The sequence below is a fragment of the Trachurus trachurus genome (assembly GCF_905171665.1).
Source record: "Trachurus trachurus genome assembly, chromosome: 3".
Classification (NCBI taxonomy): Eukaryota; Metazoa; Chordata; class Actinopteri; order Carangiformes; family Carangidae; genus Trachurus; species Trachurus trachurus.
The window spans coordinates 28,454,015-28,478,733 of NC_139893.1; the positions used below are offsets into that span (position 1 = coordinate 28,454,015).

Sequence of the window (24,719 nt, forward strand, 5' to 3'; positions counted from 1 at the left end):
TGAGCACAGTGCTGTACAAAAACAATCACAATCAATAGAGGAATCGTTAAATCCATCTACCGACTTCATCAAATCCTTTCACTCACCACTCAGCAGACACCTCTGGAAACCCACCAATCACTTTTCACTGGATGAAAGCTCCCGCTGGCTGAGGCATTGATCATTTCTCCCAGCCTCATCGGCCCCCAGGATCGTCCTGGTGTAAACATAAACTTTCATCCTCTGGGCAACACGCTCGTAATCCCGCAGAGGGGATTATACCAGGAGGTCATTTAGGAAGGATCAAACCATAGGGGGATTTGAAATGTATCCTGAGGGAAATTCAGGAATACCCCTAGGGTGGCTAGCAAAGAATAGGTGAGGGATGGATAGATGTATAGAGAAGAGGAAGAGACAATCCACGGCTTTGCTACTCACCTATATCTGTCTCTTTGTGGTTCTTGATGAGTTCAGCGAGCTCAAAGTTTCCAGCGATAATGGCAACCTGGAGAGAAACAGAGGCAGAGACAGAGAGGAGTGAGAGACGGGATAAGAAGGACGAAAAAAAAAGACCTTTATTTAAATATATATAAAAACGTAGTAAAGAGCACGAAGGTCGCCCTTGTGAACTCTCCCCTCTATAAACACGACAATATCTCTGTGTTAGTTATCTTCGTTGTTAATACATCAAGCAGAACGTAAGTATAATGGCTCATTTACATGATGTGCAAAGACAATGACAGTAAATTACAGTGATGACCCTGCCCTCTGACTCTCACCAAGTCTGAACTTGATAAAAAATAAATAAATAAAAAGAAAAAAATCTGCCTTTTTCTAATTTGCAGCGATTCACTGATTCCTTCAAGTTCCAATCTTCATGGCTTTTAATCATCTTTAGCCTGGTAATCTATCACACACACACACACAAACACACACATTTGCACACACACACACACACACACACACACACACACACGCACACACACACACACACACACACACACACACACACACACACACACACACACGTGTACAAGCTGAGATTCACACATGACACAGTGGTGTGTGCACATGCATGAGTCACATGTTTATATGATGGGCAGAGCTGAATCTGCCTTTGTGTTAGTTATCTGCTGTTGTCAGATTGAGAGAAAGAGAGAGAGAGATTGACGGACTGGAACTGTTGTGTCATTCAATAAACAAAATCATAATTCTTCTGCAACTTCTCTCCATTGTTTCTTGTTTTCCTCTCCAACAGTTGTGTCAGCTCGGGGCTGCAACGCCACTCTGCTTTAGCCTGTCCCTGCTGATTGCACCCCCCCCACCCCCCACCCTTCCACTCATTAAAGAACTGGTTTGACCTGTTTGGAGCTTATTACAGCTGGAAGGTTTTCAGGCAGTCACAGGTCGTGAAAGTTGTATCCAACCACTGCTCTACTTTGCATAGGTTGGTCTGAGTTATCCTGAATACATTTGTTTCTTTACTGTTTTGACCTCCCTTCTCTACTGTGTTCCTGAATGAATATTCAATTATAATTCATAATCTGTACAGTACATCCAGAAACAGGTAAAACAACAGAATCTGAGAGGAAAACCAAAACCAAAGGTCAAAGGTCAGAAACTACTGCAGCAGGATTTACCACAGGGATCAGTGACAACTACACTACAACCCAGTCTTTTCATTCCAATAAAACACACAAAGAGACGCACAAGAAAAACAGAAACAGCCGAAAATCCTAATCCGATAGAGATTCAGTGGTAAACATTTCTCTGGACTCTTTTTCTTCTACTGCCCACAGTGTGTTCTCTAAGTGTCCACCAGGGGGCAGTAAATAAACTTCTTGAGCCTGAGCTGGCTGCAGAGGTTAACACACCGCCAGTGACCCAGATCACGCTGCATGTTGTCATGTTGTCGCCTCTGCACGGCGGATACAGGGTTTACAGTAAACGCCTCCGGTCAGGATCACCAGCGTAAAAATAGTCGGTTTCATTTTCCACTAATGTGCTGCACACACACACACACACACACACACACACACACACACACACACACACACACACACACACACACACACACACACACACACACACACACACACACACACACACACACACACAGACACCTCATGGGAAACCTAGCAGCATTATATAAGCATGCCTGCTCTGATTCCTGGAGAACAAATATTCAGGAGAAAGAGAGAGAGAGAGAGAGAGAGAGAGAGAGAGAGAGAGAGAGAGGAGGGTGATGGAGAGCAGGTGTATTATTAAAGCAGAGTTGGCTTGAGTAGTAATACTGTGCACCCTCCCTCCACAGTTGACCTTTTCTTCATATAAATATAAAAACACAGCATTTCTGAGGAGAAGCACTTGGGAGTGTCTAACGGACGTGTTTTCCACCAACACGGTTCTTCTTGAATTTTTCAACACACTACATTAATATACAATATACTGTTTTTTCCCTCTATGGAAAAAAAAAGAAGCTTACTTTGAACTTAAAATGTGAGTCAATACATGTAATCTAGTGCTGCTTCAGTGGGGCAAATGTGATGTTTCCCGTGCGGGAGCCGCGGTGGAGGAGGAGGAGGGGGATGGATCCTTCATGATGAATGCTGGATGAAATCTCCCACTCATGCCGAGGATCTCCCATAGCACACGCCGCGATGTGTGACAAATCTATGACAGGCCATTCTCCCGGAGGAACACTGATCCCAGAACAGGCTTATAGTGGATGGGATTGAGTGACTTGTCAGGGAGAAGTGACAGAGTGACAGATGAAGTCCTCATTTCCACTGCGACCTCAAATGTGATTGATGCACAACTAATTGTCATCGTAAAGTGTTGGAGGAATCATTGGTGAAGTGGCAACAGTGCCTCTTTCAACACCATGAGCAAAGATAAACGTTATTCCTCTCTTGTAGTCTTTGCTTTACACTGCTGCTGTGATATGGTGATTTGAAGGTCAAGAGATGTCGCTGCATCTCGGTAATAACCAGACTAAACTTTTACACATGTTGGTTTGACGTACTGTAACATTTAATTAACTATACATCGTAGGGTAGTTTGGGTGCTTCAGTATTCAAAGGTCACATGTAGTGTTAGTGGTAGTGGTAGTGGAAGGTAGATGAGACGTTGAAAGCTGCTCTAGGTTCTACAATCCAGATTTTATAGTTATAGATGCTTCATCCTGTTGCAGCTGAACTGTCCACTATTGGAAAAATTATTAGTTTGTCCTGTGACACCACACAGAAATGTAATATGTGACACAAATTATGTATATGTCACATATAGGGGTTATAGTTTCCAGTCTAATGTGTTTTAAATGATGTTGGGCTACTCATTAGAGAGTAGAGATGTCCTGAATTAGTCAAACTCCTAAAACCCAGGATCCTACACCTCAACATTTATTCTCATGAGACATTCACCATCGGTTAAATGTCCACCTGTGGAAAACACATCAGGAACTTTCCTGTTATCTGAACTGAAGTGAACTGATTTGTTTACTTGTATGTGGAAACATGACCTTCACACAACCTTCAAAGTTAGTGTTGCTTTCTTACAACAATATGAACTATTTATGCACCAGACTTCCTGGACGTCAGTTTGAGTCACAGTGTGAAATGTCACCGATCCTCTGAGAAATCAAGACGTAGCAGCAGCAGCCTGATGCCCGTCATTGTGTGACTGACGGCTGCTTCCTGTCGACATGGTGACAGTTACTTCATTACAGCATCATATAAGTCTTGGTCTCTGGCTCTGGAGGAGCTGAGGAGCATCTCGAACTAAACAACAGTGGACGGGAAGCAGTGAGCTCCACACGAAGCCACTGAGAGTCACAGTTCACTGGAGCACACAGACCTTTGATTGCAGGATTTTAATCAAGCAGCCGTGGATGCTTAGATCCAATTAGATCATTAGATTTTTATTTGCCTGCCTGCCCTGCGCGGATGTTGAGGCCCAGTTCTACTTTTGCTTTGAAGTCTTTTGGGAAAGTTGGTCCAAAACAGAGAGGACAGAACAGAAGAGGGCGCCGGTGGGACACGTTCAAGTTTTAATCTAATTTAATTGATGGAGTATGATTAGAAACCAGGTAACCAATAAGCAGTGAGAAACGCAGTCACAATTTCTCCTCATTATCATTCAGCCGCCCACCATCACCACCACTACTGCCATCACCACCATCACCGCCCCCACATCGATTTTTTTTTTCTTCCTGTTCTCCCCTGGTTGTCATGGAGACAAATGGTTGTGTATAGCACAGAAGGAACCGAGGGGGATGGGAAGGAGGCGGAGCTGTGTTGTGAGAGGCTCGCAGCCAAGTGGAACATCAGTGGAGGCAACAAGTCTGCCAGATCAAAACCAAGAGGGGACTGTGAACGCTCCGCTGTGTTCACCAGCTAGGCGTTAATTTTGTCTGTCTCCTGTTTGGTGCTGGACACGTGCTGCACTCTGCGTCTTTAATAACTTTTTTTTTTTTTTTTTTTTTTAAAGCAGCTGCCTGCCACTGAGACTGAGTTACAACATAAACTTAAATACACTTCACATCAAATGACTCCTTTCATTTGACAAATTCTTTGATGCACTGTTGAAGGTGCAATACAGTCTAATTAAGACACCTCCTCCAGAGAGCAATTGTACAAGATGGTTGAACCTGTCAAAAGACACTCTGACTGGTTCACAGTTCAGTCCAACAGTGCTTGATTAGCCTGAGGACGACTTATAAAAACAGTGTGTTTAAATGAATGCTGTTCTGTAGGATTAAAGATGAGATGTTTATATTAAAGCTCCATAAAGTAAATAGGTAGATGTTCATGTGTAGTGTGATAATGAAGCAGGTCTGGGTTCTATATTAATACTGTGAATGTATCAAAGCCTCAGTCCACAGAGAAATGCACATACTGTAGCCTGTATTCAGAAACTGAGCCATAAAACCAGATGTTAAGACTTCTGTGACTTTCTGAAGTCGTAACAGAGCAGTCACCATGCCCCACCCACCTGGACCCATCATCCAGCACTTAAAGAGTTTGTCTGAGTGTTTTACCTGGAATTTGCCCAACTCAGAAAACAATCAGTCAGAAGAGAGGCTCAGAGCCTCCACTCTTCTGACCTGTTGTTACTAAAGATCCAGAGAGAAACCAAAGAGAAGAGATGAAAAATGAGAAGGTTTTTATATGTTATCACAACAATAATTAGTGTATTTGCCAAAATATCATAATGTATTAAGTGTGGCACTGGAGCCTAGATGTGATTAGCTTTGTCGACTCTAGCATACAGATTCACGGGAGAAGCAAACACCTAAGAAGCAACAACTGATCTGGATCAGTTTAAAAATACAAGAAAATATGGGACATTGCTATTTCTCTATCATTTATAAGAGCAACTTTAATTTACACGTAATAAAGGATGCTGTGAGCACAAAATCTAATAATAGCACAAAATAGTTTTCTACAAAGTATCGGCTTCAGACTGGAATTTGTCTCTTTCACGTCCAAATCGTTTTATGTTTCAGGTGCTGTTGCTGCTAATAATTCCCACAGAGGGACTGGGAATGGGGGAATATAGAGTGGGCTTCCCTACTTGCATCTCCTGGGCTACTGTACTCGGCAATTGTTGCTATGGCACCAGAACTCAGCTGCTCATTGGGGTTTTTAAGTCGACCAAAACTGACTCTGTTAACATTTACAGATCTATTTTTACGCTGACAAAGATTACACGACATGTCTGCTGATGCTGTGACACAAGTCTCTGGGTTGCTTTGACAACACTTTGGCATACTGTACTATATGACATGTCAGTGGTGGCTGTGACTTGCCACACGTGGCTCCCAATAATAAGGCAGAGAGAGAGAAGCAGATGGGGAAATCATGTCTGACTTACAGTATGTGCCAAGGGCGACGGGAAGAACAAGACAGTGTGTGGGGGAAAGAGGGCAGGAAATAAAGGGAGAGGAAGGAAGTGGAAAATAGACAATGACTATAATGAGGAGTGGAGAGAGAAATGAGATTAGAGGAGTGGCATGGGAGAAAGTGCAGGAGAGACATACAGAATGTGGAGATGAAAATTGAGAGAAGGGAAGAAAGGTAAATGAAATCAGGCTCTGTGAAGAGGATGAAAGGCTTAGAGGAGCACAAAGGTGAGATTGGAGAGATGCAAACACTGCGAGAAGATGAAAAGAGCAAAAAAGAGTTGGAGGAAGTGGAGAGGATGTGACCAGCTGTTAAAGAGGATTGTTAAATAAAGAAAATGAATTTTTATCTCTTTGAAAGCCCTCTATCCAGAGAAGAGAGGATGATGGGAGCTTTCTGTGGTCAAATTCTCTTCCTTTTGTCATATACAACAATGGTTATTGGACTGAGCTGCACTTCACACACACAAATGCTCACACACACACTGAACTGACACATGATATTATCAAATGGCATGGCCACACGCCCACACAGTGTCCTAATTAAGAGCACATGCAGCAGCACGGCATAAGCGTGCCTCATTCAGCGGTGGCAAACGCTGTTTATTAACATTTGCACTTTGCAGTTGTTAATTTGGCTCCTAATGACTGTGTTTCTCAGCTGCTGAAATGACGACAGCACAGCGACCACTCTGCAGAAAACACTGCACAAATACAGAGGGACATATACTATATAGACACAAAAAGCATGAGCAGTGTCTTAATGAGAAAATACAATGACCTATTGCAAACACCTTGTACTACATTATGCTCCATATACTTGTAAACAACAACTGACACGATTCATCGTCCCTGCTGCTTAGAAGCCACATTTCCACCACAAAAACTTGGAAGTGCACTCATTATCCATGGTTTGGAAAAATACTAAATGGACCCATATTTTACCTTGATGTATTTAATGTGTTGAAAGATATGAAGATATATATAGCAGCCTCAAAAAACTGATTTATTTTTAAATGTTTTGACAATGAAAGTAAAAGCAATACTGCAAGACTCAAAAGTCAAAACACAAAGCTGGATAGTTGGACCAAGAAAAAAAGTAGTAGGAAGACAAATGCCATACTTCAATATAAATAAGGACAATTAGAATGAGAGAGCAGATGTTGCATAAAAGCGATAGAAGACGATAAAGGAACAACAAAAATACGACATCACATAAAAGCAAATCTATAAATAGGCATAAAAGGTAATTTAAATGAAGTAACTGATTCTGCCTTATCTCCTCGGGTACAGTAGGTCGTTCCTTAGTCAGAAGGCTCAGTGATGGTTTTGAGAACTAAAAAACACCTCAGTGTAGTTTTACATTCTTTTGGGCTTCTCTCTGGAGTAACAACAGGTCAGTGTCAGCCAATCAGAAGAGAGAGGGGCCCTGAGCCCCTCTTCTGAATGTCTGACTGTTTTCTGATTGATCCAATAAAAATAGAGCAGATTTCAGGTAAAACACTCAGAGAAACCAAGTCCTGTTGGATGGTGGGTCTAGGTGGGCGGGGCTGGGTGACTGCTTAGTTGTGACATCACAAAGTCACCAGTCAGAGTATCTGCAGCCAGGTTCAAACATCTTGTACAACTCCTCTCTGTTCACACGTTTGCCATGTTGTGAACAAAAAGGATCCTGCTATACACTTTTAATAAGTTTGTAATATTTCTTGCATCACTGGAGTTATAAGGCAGGTAATGTGTTAATGCCTTTGATGCACCAATCCATCTTCCCTTCATCTGTTTCTACTTGGTTTAGCAATATCCTACATTTCCCAGAATGCCGACCGCCCAGAAAACAGGCCTAAACTTGTTGGATTCAGCTCTTGGCTCTGTGTGTAGGTGGACAGTGCAACGGTGATAAAGATAGTAAGAGCAAGGGAGCGAGTTTTTCCACTTGAAAACAAGTGAGAGTCCACAGCGTGTCTAGTGGCTGCTTGTTGTTCTGCTGCTGGAGAGGAGCTGCTGTTTGTACAACACATTTCTGTATATGTGTACAAGTGTGTGTGTTGAAAGTTGGTGCAAATGTTGGCTGCTACAGTACAAGATGTAGCTACTTTTGAGGGACTGACAACAAAACCTGATGTTTACATCTCCTGCGATAAAGAATCTTCTGCTGCGAGTTTCTGATCACTTATTGACTTTCATACAGTCTTATCATCATGATATGATCAGATTAATAAACCTTTGTTATTCCACCTTAATAACTTCAGAAACACCTGATAAAAACCTGTTCTTTTACGGGCCTGAAGAGAGATGACTGACGTATTACATAACAGATCACTTTGCCACATTGATCTTCACAGCAGCACCAAACAACACAAGAGCATCAGCAGTTTACCTCTCAAAATTCAAGTCTAAACTTCTCTTCAAATCCTCACTGCAACTGCCATCAATAATAGCAATCAAAATAAACTGTATTTTTCCAGCACCTGGCTATCGTTTTTAGAAATGTAGCATCTGAATGGATGATTATTCTCTAGGTGAAGTGCTTCCAAACACTACAGAGCAGATTATTGATCCTGGATCACTTAAAGTGAAACGGGGGCTGCTGCGGGTTACGTCAGGTTCACATCAACATGGGGTCATAAGCTGAATCTAGGCCATGAATGCAAACCTCAACGCTCAAACTCTGACTAACACCCTGACGTTATCTCTGCTTGGGCACCGGGCTCACTCCCTTCATGAAGCGCTCCAGCTAATGAAGCGCTCCACTGGAGTGGCTGTGGAGGACAGCCGAGGACCCTGTGGGACTGCCTTTCATAAACGCCTGAACACAGCTCTTTTGTAACTCAGGCGTAGGTTATGAGTCAATCCAGGCAGATAGGAAGCTCTGAGCATTTGTTTTTTTTTTCCCCCTGCTGAAGCACACACACTTCATCTGTTACAGGCATACTGTACAAGCACACACAGATATGCAGCACCAGCTCACATAATTATGCACACATGCTAAAACTTTAGCACTTCCTGTACAATTGAGTGTCTCTTTTATGTGTTATGTCACATGAAAACCCTCTAACCCGGTGATTTTTTCTGTTTCTCTAACACACAACTTCCTCATCTTCTCCTTCAGAAAAAAATGAAGAAACTTCTGTGGAGCTGTTTTCCACCGCTACGCAAAGCGGACGCTCTGTAGACGACACCTCTCCTCTGACCATTCTTTGATTGAAACAAATCTAATACTGGCCGCAAAGACATTTACAACAATCCCTGGTTGCAGCTGACCTTGACCATTTTGCACACTGTTGCCATGGTAACAAATGAGCTGAAGAAAATGTGCTGCTACTAAAAATGTTATTTCCTACAGCGAAAGCTGAAATCAATCTACTATAATCGTTTACATGCAAACAGTAGTGAAGATGAGTCTTTTTTTTTTTTTTTTTTATCCGACTCTACCTGAAATGGACTCTGGCTGTTGTAGTTCTTCACTTCCTTGTCAGCTCCACGAACAAGCAGCACTCTGGCACAGTTATCCTGGGGAGGAAGAAGAGAGAGAGAGAAGCTGGAGAAACCAAACGAAGCTGAGGAAACATCTGAAACACTCAACACGGAGGTCCTTAAATTCTCCTACTTTGCTGAGGGGAGAAGATGATCATTAGCTTCCAGTCACATTTAGTCACATTTCTCCAATAGAAAAAAAAGAAGAAGTGAGAGGAGCTGGAGGTGGTGAGTGTGTGTGAATGTCTCAACATCCCAGCACTGACACAGAAATATAAAAGAAAGACAACAGAACATCTATTACCTATAGCAGGAATGGAGCTTCACTCGCTGTTGAGTGTGTATCTATTGCTCTACTCAAAGATAAAGAGGGAATGAGAGTGAGAGTTAGATAGATAGATAGATAGATAGATAGAGAGAGAGAGGGAGAGAGAGAGAGAGAGAGAGAAAAGACAGAGAGAAAGAAAGAGAGAGAGAGAGAAAAGACAGAGAGAAAGAGAGAGAGAGGGAGAGAGAGAGAAAGAACAGAGAGATGTAGAGTGCTGAGGGGTTTGAATCTACTGCACAAATCGCCCACAAAGTGCTCAACCACGCATGTACTGTGCACACACACATGAATATAAATACTTTTTTTAGATCCACAATAAGCTATTGAGAGTTGAAACATTGCTGTGAGTCTCAAACAGATACTGATACACAACCACAATCTGTGCAGGCTTCTCAGTATTACAAACATCTGTGATTAGACATTTAACATCTTATTTATAAGACGGGCATCAGTGTGTTATTTTTACTCATGGACGTTTCTATCCAGAGTGGAGCAATCCCACGACATGTTTTCTCTCTCTCTCTCTCTCTCTCTCTCTCTCTCTCTCTCTCTCTCTCTCTCTCTCTCTCTCTCTCTCTCTCTCTACAGTATACAGGCTACATTTATAATGAGGCTTTGAAACGTGTGACACATCACAGAGCTGTGTATTGAAGCAGGGGGCATTTTGTCTTCAGAAGATGATTCGCAGAAAGAGGAGAGTCAGAGACTGGAGATCATTTAGATTTACCTATATTTTCTTCTACATCCTCATCCTCATCATCAACCACTGTACTGTAACTGTGGCTCCTCTTGCAGGAGTCTTCCTGGGTGATGCAGGATGCAGTAGCTTGCACGCCATGAAAACTTTAGCTTCAAATGGATTTTTCTTGTGCATTTCATGTTGTGTTAGTGGCTGAAAATCATGGCAAGCAGGACATTTTTAGCTTTTTACGTCTTTATGCAACGTCCTGCTCAGAGGATTCAATCTATCAGGAAGTGAGAGCTCATGATTATTTATGACATACAGTAGAAAGGTCCAATAGCAGAATAATTCAACCCCCTCAGTTTCACAAATGCAGCCACTGTTGTCGCTGCTTTAGCCATCGCGATCTGTCTGGTGACATTTCTTCTATTACTGTTGATAGAATAAAACATCATGAAAAAATATCAAAACAAGTAATTATTTTTCTTTCTTTTTTTATCATTTGTCTTATTTAAAGACAGATGTTATGGTCATACAGGTTCCCTGAATTATCTAATTTGTCATTTATTTGTTTTACTTTAACTAATAGCTATATCTTTAAGAATCAATTTTATTGTTTTCATCATATTAAAGTTTCTGATTATCATCGTCATAAGACCATCAGCGTCTCAGGCCAAAACAAACCCTTTGATCTACACCTGCTGATCACCATTTTTTTTAAATCAAGTTTCTCCCTGATGATGACACATGACCAATGAAAAGCCCATTCTCTGTTTGGGTGGTGTGTCAGGTCTTATATTATTCTCCCATAGATTTGTACTGTAGTAATTCTCAAAAATATGGAACAGTCCGTCTCCTATCAGTTTAATACAGAACACATCTGTTGGTTTCCAGTCGATTCTCTGTTGTACAGGATAAACTGCACACATTCATTGGTAAGCTGGTTAGCTATTGTTACTTAGCCGTCACTAATGAAAACAGACATGAAAAAGCAGTTGTGAGTCCACCTGAGCCCTGGTCCCAGCCCTGTCTTTGCCAGACTTGGTTTCTTCCTCTGGTGAGTTAGCACACTCTCACCTGAACGCTACGCACTGAACTGAGCCATGTGGGCAGAGCCTGTGTGTCATACTGTAACAGACAGAGGGAGTGTGGCCTCACTCTCTGCTCGGGATACCATTACTCCACAGTATCTTTGCACAAAACAGCTGTTTGCTGCTGTTTTCTTGTTTAAAATCTGTTTTAGAGAACCTTTAAAACCCTTTTCCTCCTCTATTCACTGACACCAACCCAGTGTTTCACACCTTCAACCTTTTCCTCAGTAGTCAGCACAAGTTAATAAATGGAGAATGGTGGAAGATTGAGACCATTTCATAAAGGTCAAAAGCAAACGGGTCCTCGGCCACAGAAACAGAATTATCTCCCTTAAGTGGAACTAAATGTTTGACTTGATTCAAATACACTGAGGCTGTTTTTGATTGGAAGCCAGCTGGTTCTCTGCTGAACTGGCCGCTCTCCAAGGGCAGCGTGTAAAACGGTCTCAGATGAGTGGCTGAACAAACAAGTGTTAGAGGCTGCTGCTGAACTTTAACTATAGTGCACGCTGACAGCTTTAAGTGAAGTGGTATTTGAGATGCTTCAGCTATTCTGTGCACATTCAGGTACTGGATGCGCACATCACAAACGTCAGGTCCACATTTATTTTCAAGCCGAACCTGTAACGCTGCCTTGTATTAAAAAAAATAAGCAACAAATTAAAGACTAAACATCTCTTACTGAGAAACTATCAGAAAGTTATCATCAGGAAAGCCCATTAAAGATGAAAACCAACACACTGTTAGTTCATGTTTCCCTGATATCTTTAAAAATGACTCTTTCATTAATGAAAAGTTTCTCTATCTCCTTCATGAGCTTTTTGTGGGAAATCTGCGTGCATACAGTGATGCAAAAGTTTGTTGAATTCGATGTTGTACACCACCCTTTAGACGGGAACCCGACGGTGGAGTGTTTTTAAAGGGATAGTTCAACATTTTGGCAAATTGGCCCATTGCCATAATCCCTATAGTCATAGCAGTAGGTTTGTGACCTTTAAAGGCACCATATGTAAGAATGTGGCCAAAATCGGTTACTGCAGTCAAATTCAAAACACAGCGATCTCGTTTTTTCTCCCAGTCGTAGCGGCAGCTCAGTGGAAGCAGACCGGAGGCTGAAATGTCACTGACGCCGCCGTGACTGGGAGAGAGGGCTAGGTGGCGCAACATGCCAACACGTAAATTCAAAACATAAACATGATTTGCAGTCTGCAAAAAAAGAGTTTTAATGCGAATACTCTGGCTGTGCTATTGTTGTTGGTGAGTTCATCATGTTACATGAACATTATTCCTGAGTCTCTGTGACATATTAGGAGGATTTTACGGCCAGTTGCTTTAGATTTCTTACATATTGTACCTTTAATTGTCGGTGCAAGCTGTTTTTAGAACTGCGGAGCTGAGCCGCAACCTGCTCAGAGCTACGCTACGGAGGCTAATGGGATTTCTTGGTTTCCCTCATCAAACTCATCAAATACACAATCCAACAACTCCAAAACGCTCTCATGGACAAGTTGTGACCTGCACATTCACCACGCTATGAGATAATAACGGAACGATATGAGATGGAGTTGTTTTCGAGGCAAATGCAGAAACTGCTTGCCAAAAACTGTCCCTGAAGGCAATGCACATCAGCAGTTTTGCATGAATTTACCTCTAAAACAACTCCGTCTGGTAACAATCTGTTATTATCTCATAGCCTGGTGAATGTGCAGGTCACAACTTGTCCACCAGAGCGTTTTGGAGTTGTTGGATTGTGTATTTGAAGAGTTTGATGAGGGAAACCAAGAAATCCCATGAGCCTCCGTAGCGTAGCTCTGAGCAGCTTGCGGCTCGGCTGGGCCGTTTTAAAAATAGCTTACACCGACAATTAAAGGTAACAAACCTTCTGCTATGACTATAGGGATTATGGCAATGGGCCAATTTGCCAAAATGTTGAACTAGCCCTTTAAGATTTCCACTCTGGAGGGTGGTTTCACTTTATTGTGTTTTTAAGCCCCCAAAACGCTGTCACCGTCAAAACAAAAGGCACTTCCGATAAAATATGTTGTCGTTTTCACCTGCGAGCGTTGTCGTGTAAACGGGGCCTGAGAGTGAGAATAAAATACAGTCCATCAGGCTATACACACACAGCAGTGAGGTACTGACAGTCCTAGGCCTGGTGTTTTTACTGGATTAGCTACTTTAGAAAATACAGTATTGTCAGATTTATCCTGAATGATGAATTAATTCTAGAGGCCAAATCCAAGATGGCGACATTGTCTGGTGCAGTGGCCAAGCATTTGGCAGTTGCATTGTCATTGTGTCTTTCTCGTCCTGTCTTGGACACTGCTCACCCTCCAGCCCCTCTGGAAGATGGTGCAGGACAATCAAATGCAATACTAACAGACTAGAGGTCAGCTTCTTCCTGAAGGCCATAACCTCTGTTAAACTGATCTATTCTGTTCTAACTGTCAAATAAATGATAGTCACCATCATGTACTTATAAACCAGAAAACAATATAAATGAACATATTATAAGATTTAACCAAATTTAAAAAGTTGACTTTCCACATCAGTGTTGGACGGCAGCTGTTACCTTCTGTCAGGGCGACGTCTCGTTCTTTAACTATTTAAAGCAATTAGTAGCAGACTGTGACTGTGTGGTTGCACTCTTGGGGAAACTCCAAGCTGCAGTGGTCTCAAAGACACGAACATGATAAATAAACATGCAAGAAGAATTGTATATAATTCCCTCATGGGAGAGAAGGGAAGAAGGAGCCTGAAGAGAGTGTGCAGAAGTGAATGAGGTGGAGTCTGCAGGCGCAGAAGCAGCTGCACACACAGTGAAGGTGAGTATTTACATCTGCTGAATCACTTCTGGTAGAGTCAGGTGACTGAGGTTTGAACCTGGCTGAGACGTGTGCTACAACGTTTTCTTCTTCCAGCTCTGATACCACAGGGGGTTGTGTCTTACGTCACAGAGCAGGGGGTGTCAGCGAACCAGCACATCACAAAACAGGGTTCCCACTATTTTCTTGAAATCATTTTCCAGGACATTTTCAGCTGCTACAGTCTGACGGACATTAGTTTTTACGCCATACACCGATTCATCCCCTGTCCCATTCATGCTTTGGAGAAGTGTTCTTTTCGACAATGGTACCTTATTTTGTAAATTGAATCAGTTTGTTTCTATGTTTATTCCTCTCTGTCATTCTCTCCCCATAAATCTGATTTAAAAATGTGCAGTCTATGGCTTAGAAATTATGACAAATTTATCATAGCACAGCACAAGCATGTTTTTCTTTTTTCTTTTTTTGGAAAACGAAATCCTTAGAAGGGTCTGAAAAAGTCGAATAGAGCTCTGGTAGCTGTGATAAATCATTTTCCAGGACAACTCAAGCGTTTCCAGGACATTTGACTTTTTTTCTCATTTACCATGTTTTTTCCATGACTGGAAAATTGGTGAACCATTTTCCAGGTTTTCCCGATTTTCCAGGACGCGTGGGAACCCTGCAAAAGTCAGGTCCAGATTCATTTTCTGTTGTTACAAAAGCAACAAATGAGCTGAACCTGCATGATGCCTTGTAAGCACCATATTAAAGACTGAACAGCTCTTACTGATCACTGTGGACACTGCTGAGCTTGTAAAAATAATCGTATTTCTTCTTTAGTATTACAGATTGTAGATAATGCAATAACTAATTTAGTTCATTTTGTATATTATCATGTATTGTGACAGGAGAAGTCTTGTTTTCAGTTTCTTTTTGTTCTTGTTAATTTTGTGTCAATGCAGCAATTCCTATACACAGGGAATTGTACAGTATATAAATGGAACAGGCAGCATTTTGTAGTAAAATTTAAATAGTAATGTTGGTGGAAAATGCCTAAATCACCAGTTTGTGGTTAAAAACTCTCCATCGGTGCAGGTTGAGCTCAACATAAAGAATTATTAAAAGCCTCTAACCTGTGTTTCATGAATTGTTTATGGACAATTCAATAATTTACGTCTCCTCAGTTGTTGGTTGTGTGTTTCCTCCTCTCGTCTTTATTGATGCTTCGGTTTAGATTCCAGCCTCAACTAGGTTTGTTTTTTTCATTCCAAGTTACATCACAACTTTTATTAGTGAATAATTCAAAATGACAATTTAGTTTGACTCTGGAGTGTGTGAGTGATTACTTTCCCCTTAATGAGACACATACAGTAGAGTAGAGATGATGCTCCACATTTCTCCTGATAGATCTGCTCCCAGCTGCTTAAAATAGTAGCAGGTCGATCCAGTAGTGGTGTGTGCGGTCACATAACACACAGGCACATCTGTCGCGGTGATACACACACACACACACACACACACACACACACACACACACACACACACCCCTGCTCACCTGGTTGTATAGGGCACAGATGTGTAGAGCGGCGTTTCCCGAGGCATTCTGGGCGCTCATGTCTGCTCCATAGAAGAGCAGATGCTCCAGGTGCTGCACGTGGCCATGACGACAAGCCTGCACACACACACACAGACACACACAGACATAGAGATTCACTGTGAAATAACAGTAGTGATGACAGTAGTTGCAGTAAGAGGCCTTGAACACTAGATGTCAGTGTGCTGCAGAGGAGATAACATCATCACATGAGGAGGAGACGCAGCTGGAGCCTGAGTTTGAACCCTGTTATCAAGGGGTGGAAGAAAGGATGAGGCTTAACAATAATCTGATAAACATATGTGCGAATCAAACATAATGCAATGCACAACTGCAAGACGTCCATCAGGCTGTGAGGCAATTAGAAACAGAGGAAGCTGCTTAAGAGCCAATTTTCACAGCGAATGTGTTTAATGTTTGGGGGTCATGGCCACAGTCAGATGTTTGGCACCGTGGCTTATTTCAGAGACTGGGAGGCTTATGAAGAAAGAACAATAACACAAATGGCTGCTTATCAACCATAGACACATAAGGCTGGTGTATTGGTAAGACTGATTTGATTTGTCTGTTTTTGTTTCGAGTTTTAAATGAATCTGGTCTCAGCGGCTTCAGAGACTGAGATTCACATTCACACCTCCACTGTGAAGACTCTGTTAACTAGTGATGAAGAAACCATCATCTCAAAGAGGAAACGTGTTGTATTGTTGGGACTGTTGCATGTGTTCCTTGTTGTTGTGTGTGTTGTTGCATTCTTGTTTTAGTTGCTCATTTCAGCTGTGATCTGTACCTTTTCCATATTAAAATGTCTAAACAACTTGACTTCTGTTCCATATGTTGTTGGCTTGTGTTCTTACTTTTCCCCAAATGTCTCCATCAATTCTTAAAATCAAGGAAATCTGTGACTTTAATCGTGGTTTCATTGGTGTTGATGACATCATATCCTCTATGATTATGTGTCAGTGTTGTGGTTTCCTGTGTGAAGCTAAAAATGAAACTTGAGCTCCAGAAATGTGTCCAGTTTATAGTTACCACCTCCTACTTATTGGAGATTTTAAGCTCTATATTTGAACCAAATGAGTTATTGTAGTTGTCATGTGAGAAAACTCGGCTCAGAGATGTTCTGTGTTCACTGGACACAGTGTGGACAATCATCTATTGGACTGTAGTGGAGGGGAGGACCTTCTCCACAGTCTCTCAGGGAATCCAAAGCAGGACACGATGGTGGCAATGACAACATTTGTTCAACTGTAAATTCTCGCTGAGGAGCTATGAAGCATTAATGTTTCTGTTTGTTCTATTTGCTTTTTAATATTTTGACAAAAGGACTTCAGCATATTAAAGTCAGTTGCTGAATTGGATAAAATAAAGTTTATTTTCACACCTTAGATCATCACCCAGAATGTGAGAACAGTTGATTTGGCGAGCACACGGCTGTAACAGGATTAATGTGATGAGTGTGTTTACTGTACATGCACACTAATAAAACGATTATTATAGGATAACTGGATTTTCAGATCATTTAAAAGAATAGTTCACCCAAAATTCAAATTGCACTCATTATCTACTCGCCCTCATGTCGACTAAGGGCTGGGAGAAGTTTCAGAGCACTGCATGTCCATATGATGGTTGCAAATATGACGGTTGCAAATGGATACCACTTTTCTTTGTAACAAAAAGACACACCAAAAAACATCCAAATACCTCCATGCTGCTCATATGTAGTCTGTTGTTTGTTACGAAGAAAAGTGGTATCCATTTGCAACCGTTATATGGACATGCACTGCTATGCCGAGACCCCCCGTAACTCAGAGAAGCCACGGAGGACTCTGAAACTTCTCCCAGCCCTTATAGTCGACATGAGGGTGAGTAGATAATGAGTAAAATTTCAATTTTGAGTGAACTATCCCTTTGAGTGGTCATATACTGATACTGATACGTTTTTACTTGTTCACACAATACTGGAACAAACATCATGAAGGTTACAGTAGGTTTATTTTTACATGTGTGAATCCGAGGCTGTGAGGAAGGATTAGGATTCGTAGATCACTGTAAATACTCAGAAGTGGCCTTTCATGGCCCCAGGGCATTCTGGGTGCTCGTGCCTGCTCCATTGAGCCGGCAGCTAGGGGTTCACTGTCCTGTCTGACAGCTGATTGTTATCGTGTCTGAAACGGGGCAGATGGGAGAAGGCAGAGATTTTGCAACTTGACAGGAAGAGAGATATAAGCGATCTGATAAAGCTGATGGTCTGAACGTGTGCACACACACGCACGGCAGTTTGTGTGTGGAGACGCTCATAGTTTGTCACTGCTGCAGGGTGGCTCCCTTTAAATGGCTTTATCTACTTCAGCAGGGAACAGCTGCCAAGACGGTCGCCCACAGCCACAGCAGGCTGCGTGTGTGTGTCCGTGTGTGCTTTAGTAATGCTTTCCCAACACAAGCTGTTCCAGCTAAACACACAGCCAAAACCCTCCCTGTGTTCCTGTGCATGTATCTCTCTCCGTCTATGTGTATGATTACCTGGTGAGCTTCGTGCCAGCCGTTCTCGTCCTGGCAGCAGACAGAAGCGTGGTGGTTGAGCAGGAGCTCGCAGCAGCCCGGGTCCCCTCCCACCACCACGCTGTGGTACAGAGGAGTCAGACCACGGCTGTCCTTGTAGTCTGGAGAAGCCCCCAGCTCCAGCAGCGTCTGAGGAAGGACAACAGGCAGGTGTGAGTGTGAGGCGGTGACTGGATCGGAGAGGGGGCTGACATATGATGAAGCAATCAAGGTCTGTAGCCAATCAATTGTCATCATCACAATAAACCTCATTTCTAAAGCTCAAGTCAAGTAGTTTTTATTTGTCCCAACTTGGGCAATTTGGTTGCAGTCTAGGTGTTAAAAACATAAAAACATACATTCCAACACATACATACAACACTCCAATAGATATCTAAAAACAAACACAATAATTCAACAAAAGGCACATTTTGGGTTAAGTGCCAACCACATAGATCCCCAACATCAGCATCAACAACATCATCATCGTCGTCAATATCAAACTCATCGTCACCATCATCACCATCATCGTTCAACCAGATTGAGCTCCCTAATGGAAGTGGGGATGAACGAATGTCTGTACCTGTTCTTTTTCACCCTAGGGGCACATAATCGCACACCAGATGGTAGCCAGACATACTCAGAGCTAAGAGGATGGGTAACCGTCTAAACAGATACTCCTAGCTTTCCTCAGTACTTGCTTGTTAAATAAACAATTCACATCAACAAACTGAGTCCCCACAATCTTGCTAGCAACCTTCACAATACCCTGTAGGGCATTTTTATGTTTAATTCCAAGGTTGCCATACCAGCAAATAATAGAAAAAGAAATGACAGATTCGATAAAGGATCTGTAGAACAGAGTCATTAAGGTCTTATCGACTTGAAATGCAGCTACTGTAATTTTCTTAAACAAAAAAGGCGCTGCTGTCCTGTCTTACATAGCGCTTCTGTGTTGAAATCAAATTTAAATTTGTTGTCAAACATGGTGCCAAGATACTTATAAGTGGTCACCACATCCACTACTTGACCATTTATGACACCGCTCTGGGGGGCAGCTGGAGCATTCTGTCTGAAATCAATACACATATCTTTAGTTTTAGTAACATTGGGTTGGAGGAAAGCATCATTGCACCAACAAATAAAATCATTTACAATAGGGCCATGGCTGTCCTCTGTATCCTCAAGAAGGCTAACAATTACAGAATCATCTGCAAATTTAATGATGTGTCTGTTTACATGGTGGCTACGACAGTCATCTGTATACAAGATGTACAAGAGAGGGGAAAGGACGCAGCCCTGGGGTGAGCCGGTGGATGTGGTCAGCTCCTTTGACAGAGTTGTGTTCACCCTCACTTTCTGGGTTCTGTTTGTAAGAAAGTCAAGCACCCATCCTACAAGGCCTAAATCTAAATTAAAATTGTCAATTAATTTCTCCACCAACATATGCGGCTGGATGGTGTTGAACGCCGAGGAAAAATCAACAAAAAGAAGCCTGGCATGAGTCTTATTATTTTCCAGGTCAATGTCCATGCATGAGTATTAAAACTAGGAGGAGGAGTTGTCCTGATTTGAAAAATCAAACTCCACCTCACCTCAAAGTGTAAGATACGGTACCTTTAAAATAAAATGTAAATATTGATAATATAATATAATACAATATAGATAAGAGAAGCTTTAATGAATTATGCTACTGTAACGATAACTACATGTGTTAAGACTTTCATTATTTAATCAGTATTTGAATTTAAAAATCCGAACAACATGTAAAGTGAGACGGTTTTTGGCTCTTAAATTCATCTATCAACACTTAAGATAAAACAGAGAACTGAAAATATGGAGCTTTAAGACATACTGCAACTAATTAAAATATCACAGCTGAAGCTTAAAATGACAGCAGAGAAAAAACAAGAAAGAACACTGTGATAGTAAATTGCCTGTTTATTAAAGTGCACTAAGTCTTTTCTTGTCTCAGCCAGTCTGCACCAACATGTTTAACCTTCTGTTCAGCCTTCACACTGTTCAGTGACAGGTCTGTGTGCATTACAAAACCCTGATGCTGTAAAACCAGTGCTGCACATGTTGATCTGGAAAACACCAGGCTTTTATTGTGACATCACAGGTGCACAGGTGAACAGGTGAACAGGTCTTCCTGGTCCTTTACCGTGAGTGTGACCTGGTTCTTGGACCTTGCGGCTTTGTGCAGGGCGGTCATGCCATCTTTGGCTCTGAAGTCCAGGTGAGCTCCTCCGTTCCTCAGTACCTTGATCATGTCCACCATGCCGTCCAGGTGAGCTGCAAATGTCAGTGGGCATTCTGGGAAAACAAAGCAGGGACACAACATTTCTATGACTGACAAAGCAGAAACAATTACATCTTATAATTATAGAAAAAGCGCTAAAGAACTACAGTATTATGAGTTTTCACAAGCTCATAAACAAACATAAATGAATTATTGCAGGTAAAACCTCAGCAGCAGTGCTCACAACTCCAGTGTCTGATGCTGATTCTGCAACAGCACAACTTGCAGGAGAAACTAAATGTGATAATTATCATCTCAGGTGAAATGATCATATTATGTCCCTCAGATGAGTCTGCCTTAAGTTTCACCTCAGGCTCACCTGCTGCTGCACCCACAACGACACTGAGTCTGTTGAGCAAACGGTGTAATTGCAGCTGTGAAACACGCAGGTACTGTAAAGCATTTGGCAGCTCCAGGGGTTAAAAACAGTGATTTCAGTCAAGTCTAAATAAACTGATCTTCAGGTTTGTGTTGTGAATCCAAGAGGTGGGGGTGGGGGAGTGTTCTGCAGCTTCTTTAGTTTTATTGTAAGATACAGTCAACAGTGTTTCTCCTGTGGAGATGCCACATATTCCGTAGAGGAACATAATTACGACCACCTGCTGAGAGGTGAGGCTTGTTGTGAAGGAAGACGCTAAGGAGTGAGTGACTGTGTGCAATCAAAGCTAAAGCCACAGAGGGCCCGTAATACATCTGTATTTGAACTCTATTTATCGACTTATAGGGAGTCTGCCACGTCCACCTTAAGGTGAGTTTAAAAAGATTGTGATCTATGATTTAAAGAACATTGCCTTTACTTGTTATTTTTCCACCTGAATGAATCTGACTCCACTCCTCCGTGTTCCCTTCTGCTGCTTAGCCGATGGCACCGCTCTGTATGAGCACTATGTCTTGTGTAACAGCCAGAGGGAAAGGGAAAGAGAAAAGCAACAAGCATCCGTCCTGACAGAGCCAGTCAAGTGCAGGTCTTAGAGCTCCATGTCTTCTCCAGGGCTTTATCTTTAAAGGGATACTTCACCCAAAATCGATAATTCACCAATTTTTTACTCACCGTCATGCCCACGAAGGGTTTGGAGAACTTTCAGAGTAAAGTCCCCCCCCCCCCCCCCGGAGGTTCTCTGAACCCTTCCTTGGCATGATGGTGAGTAGAAAATTGGTGAATTATTGATTTTGGGTGAAGTATCCCTTTAAGAAGCTATAAAAACCATCTGAGTAGTAGTTTTACATCTCCTCTCTCAGCTTCTCTTGGAGCTCTAGTAACAACAGGTTGGTGTCAGCCAATCAGAAGAGAGAAGGCTCTGAGCCTCTCTTCTGATTGGCTGAATAGATCAGTTTCAGGTAAAACACTCAGAAAAACCAAATCCTGCAAGTATTGGATGGTGTGTCCAGGTGGGCGGGGCTTAGTGACCGCTTAGTTGTGACATCACAAAGTTTCTGGAAGTTCTGACAGTTTGTTTGAAGGCTCTTAATACAGGCTGTATGCTATACTTTAGTTTGTCAACCTTTAAATAATGTTTCTAAACTCATTGAAGTGGTAGAAATGGTTAATAGGATGAATGGGGCCGCTGCAGCCTGAGCGGGGTCGCTCCGTGTGCAGGTAGGAACAAGTGTTGAGCTCCTCTCACCCACACACCAGCGCCCTGTGCTGGGCCACACGGCAACGATGATGGCTACTGGCAACGGTACCGTTAATGATGGCGGCACTGGCACCACCGGCAATGGCAACCAGAGTACCAGTAGCTACCGTGGATCCTACATAGTGTTGTTTTAATATAGAGCCTAGACCTGATTTATAATCACACTACACATGGACATCTACCTTTATAATGTATGGAGTTAAACATAAACATAAACATTTACCTTTACACTGTACAGAGGTTTAACTATCATTTAACTATTGTTCTTCTAATTAATTTTTACGCATAGTTGTCTCAAAAAGAGCAGGGAAATGGAGAGGGTCTGTAACTGTACAGAATGGATGCATTGATGTAAATTTCACAAATAACAAAACAATCAACACCCTGGTGTTAAGAGGAACTATTCAAGATTTTTACCCTAATTATGATGGTTAAATGACTTGTTAGAGGGAGAGTGGAGGCTCTCTGTCTCCCCGAGCGTCTCTTGGCTGAAAACCAACCTTGCAAGATCAGCACCTCTGACCCGGTGTTATATATAATATGATATAATGTTATCGACCTCTGTAGTCATCGCTCCAGGGATTGCCTTCTTGCCGGCTTCATTGAAAACAAATGCACATGGCCGGGGGGAGGGAGTTTACAACAGTGAAAGTATGCAATCCAAAACTGTAGGGGGAGCTATGTAGAGAAAGTTTTCTGGCTCCAAGTTGTATCGTGTATTTTGTTTTCTCTGAGGCTGTTTACTTTACACCTCTCACAACAGCAGCACATTTCACCTGAGGGAGGTCAGAGACTCTTCACTGTGCCAAAGTGATGGGTTTTCAGGTTTGAATGATTCTGCAGCGACCTGCAAAAACCAGCTGAAGTGAAGTCGTAAATGGTTCAGAGCAGAAGAATGTGAGGAAGGTTAAAGAGGAAGAGAAGATTAGCATGAATGATGTCTGATAGAGAATCAACACTTAACATTTATCTCAGATCTTTTCCTCTCGTCACTGATCAGGTTATTATCAACTCTACACAGATGTTAACAAGACTCAGAGAAGCAAGTTAATCACCTGTCACAAATAATTAGAGGTGATTAAGACGTCGCTGTATATTTCAGTCTGAATGAGGTCATAAAAAAGACAACTTGTGTCCTCATTTCACGCATTTACGAGGGAGTCTCAGGTAAAGTGCATCTTTGAACCAGTGCCATCAGCCTATCCAGGAGAAACGGCACAAAGTGGAGCATCTTTACTGAGGGAATATCTTTGCCAGAGGCAGCAGAAAAAAGGGATATGCAGTTCAGTGAAGCTGAAGTGAAGTTAAATGATCCGTCAGGCTACATGCGACCCCACTGCAGTAAGACCTGCACAGGTGGGTGTCTAATTAAGCACACATTGAGATGTTTTCTGTGACCTGTGTGAGTTTGGATCAAAACAAGAGAAAAAAAATGTTACTGTAATTACATTTTAGATAAAAACCTTTCCCCTCTTTTATTTAGCTTGAGTTGATTTCTTTATGCTTGATTATTGCTCACATGTTCTTGTTATTTATTGGTATAATTATTTACATTTTCTGTGACGTGAATCTCACTCTCAAAAAACAAACAAACAAATGTAACCCGTGGGAATTGGACACACACACAGGGCACAATAACTTTTACAGCTTTACTTTGGCTTGCAATAGGTCAGTTGGCCTAATACTGTATATAAATCAATAACCCAAAAATATGAGGGTTCTCAGTTTTGATATTCGAAAGGAAATAAGTAGTTAGTTTGTTTTTTAATAAAAGTGCAGAGATGATGTGCAAATGAATTTCCCCCAAAGTTACCACTCGACAGTGCTAAACTAGATTCTTTTTTATTTTGTCTACGCAAATAAACTGGTGTAGCTTTGGCGTTTGTTGTCTGGTGACTTTATAATTCCAAAAGCAGATCTGAGAGTTACAGTTAAACAATTTTATATCATGTATATAGCCTATAGGTTACATGTTATCAACATGAACAATATGTGTGTGTTTAGTGTGTGCTCGTTTCATTTTCATTCTTCCTGTGAGGCGGTCAAGAGAAAACAGAGCCCAGCGCAGTGAAACAGGGACAAAACACTTTGCGGAGGAAATGAATCCTCCGGAATTGTTGTGATTTCTTTTGCAACTTTCAAGTGTGTGAAAAAATAATTTCTCATTGCCCTCACACTGTTGGAGAATAAGAGGTGGTGGATGGTCTCTTCTAAAGGAGGTGAGACAAGTCTGGATTTCTCTAACTGTGCAGGTGTGAGCAGCAGGAAGAAGATTAAAGCAGATATCAGTGGAATGTTTTTGTTAATATAAGTCCTAAATAGTCCTATTTTCCGTCAGCAATCACTTACATGAAGTGTTTCAGCCTAAACACGAGTCTCTCCGTC

The 24,719-nt window shown here is 41.9% G+C and overlaps 1 protein-coding gene across 1 annotated transcript in view; it reads right to left on the reverse strand.

Annotated features, from left to right (window-relative positions):
* shank2a (SH3 and multiple ankyrin repeat domains 2a) overlaps nucleotides 1-24,719 on the reverse strand; it is a gene marked incomplete at both ends in the record, with an annotated part of 136,275 nt that overhangs the window by 93,888 nt on the left and 17,668 nt on the right. The window contains 5 exons of the mRNA XM_083995006.1: nucleotides 418-484; nucleotides 9,314-9,391; nucleotides 15,819-15,935; nucleotides 18,378-18,545; nucleotides 20,560-20,711. Of these exons, the coding sequence (XP_083851132.1) occupies nucleotides 418-484; nucleotides 9,314-9,391; nucleotides 15,819-15,935; nucleotides 18,378-18,545; nucleotides 20,560-20,711 (582 nt within the window). The remainder of the gene's footprint in view (nucleotides 1-417; nucleotides 485-9,313; nucleotides 9,392-15,818; nucleotides 15,936-18,377; nucleotides 18,546-20,559; nucleotides 20,712-24,719) is intronic.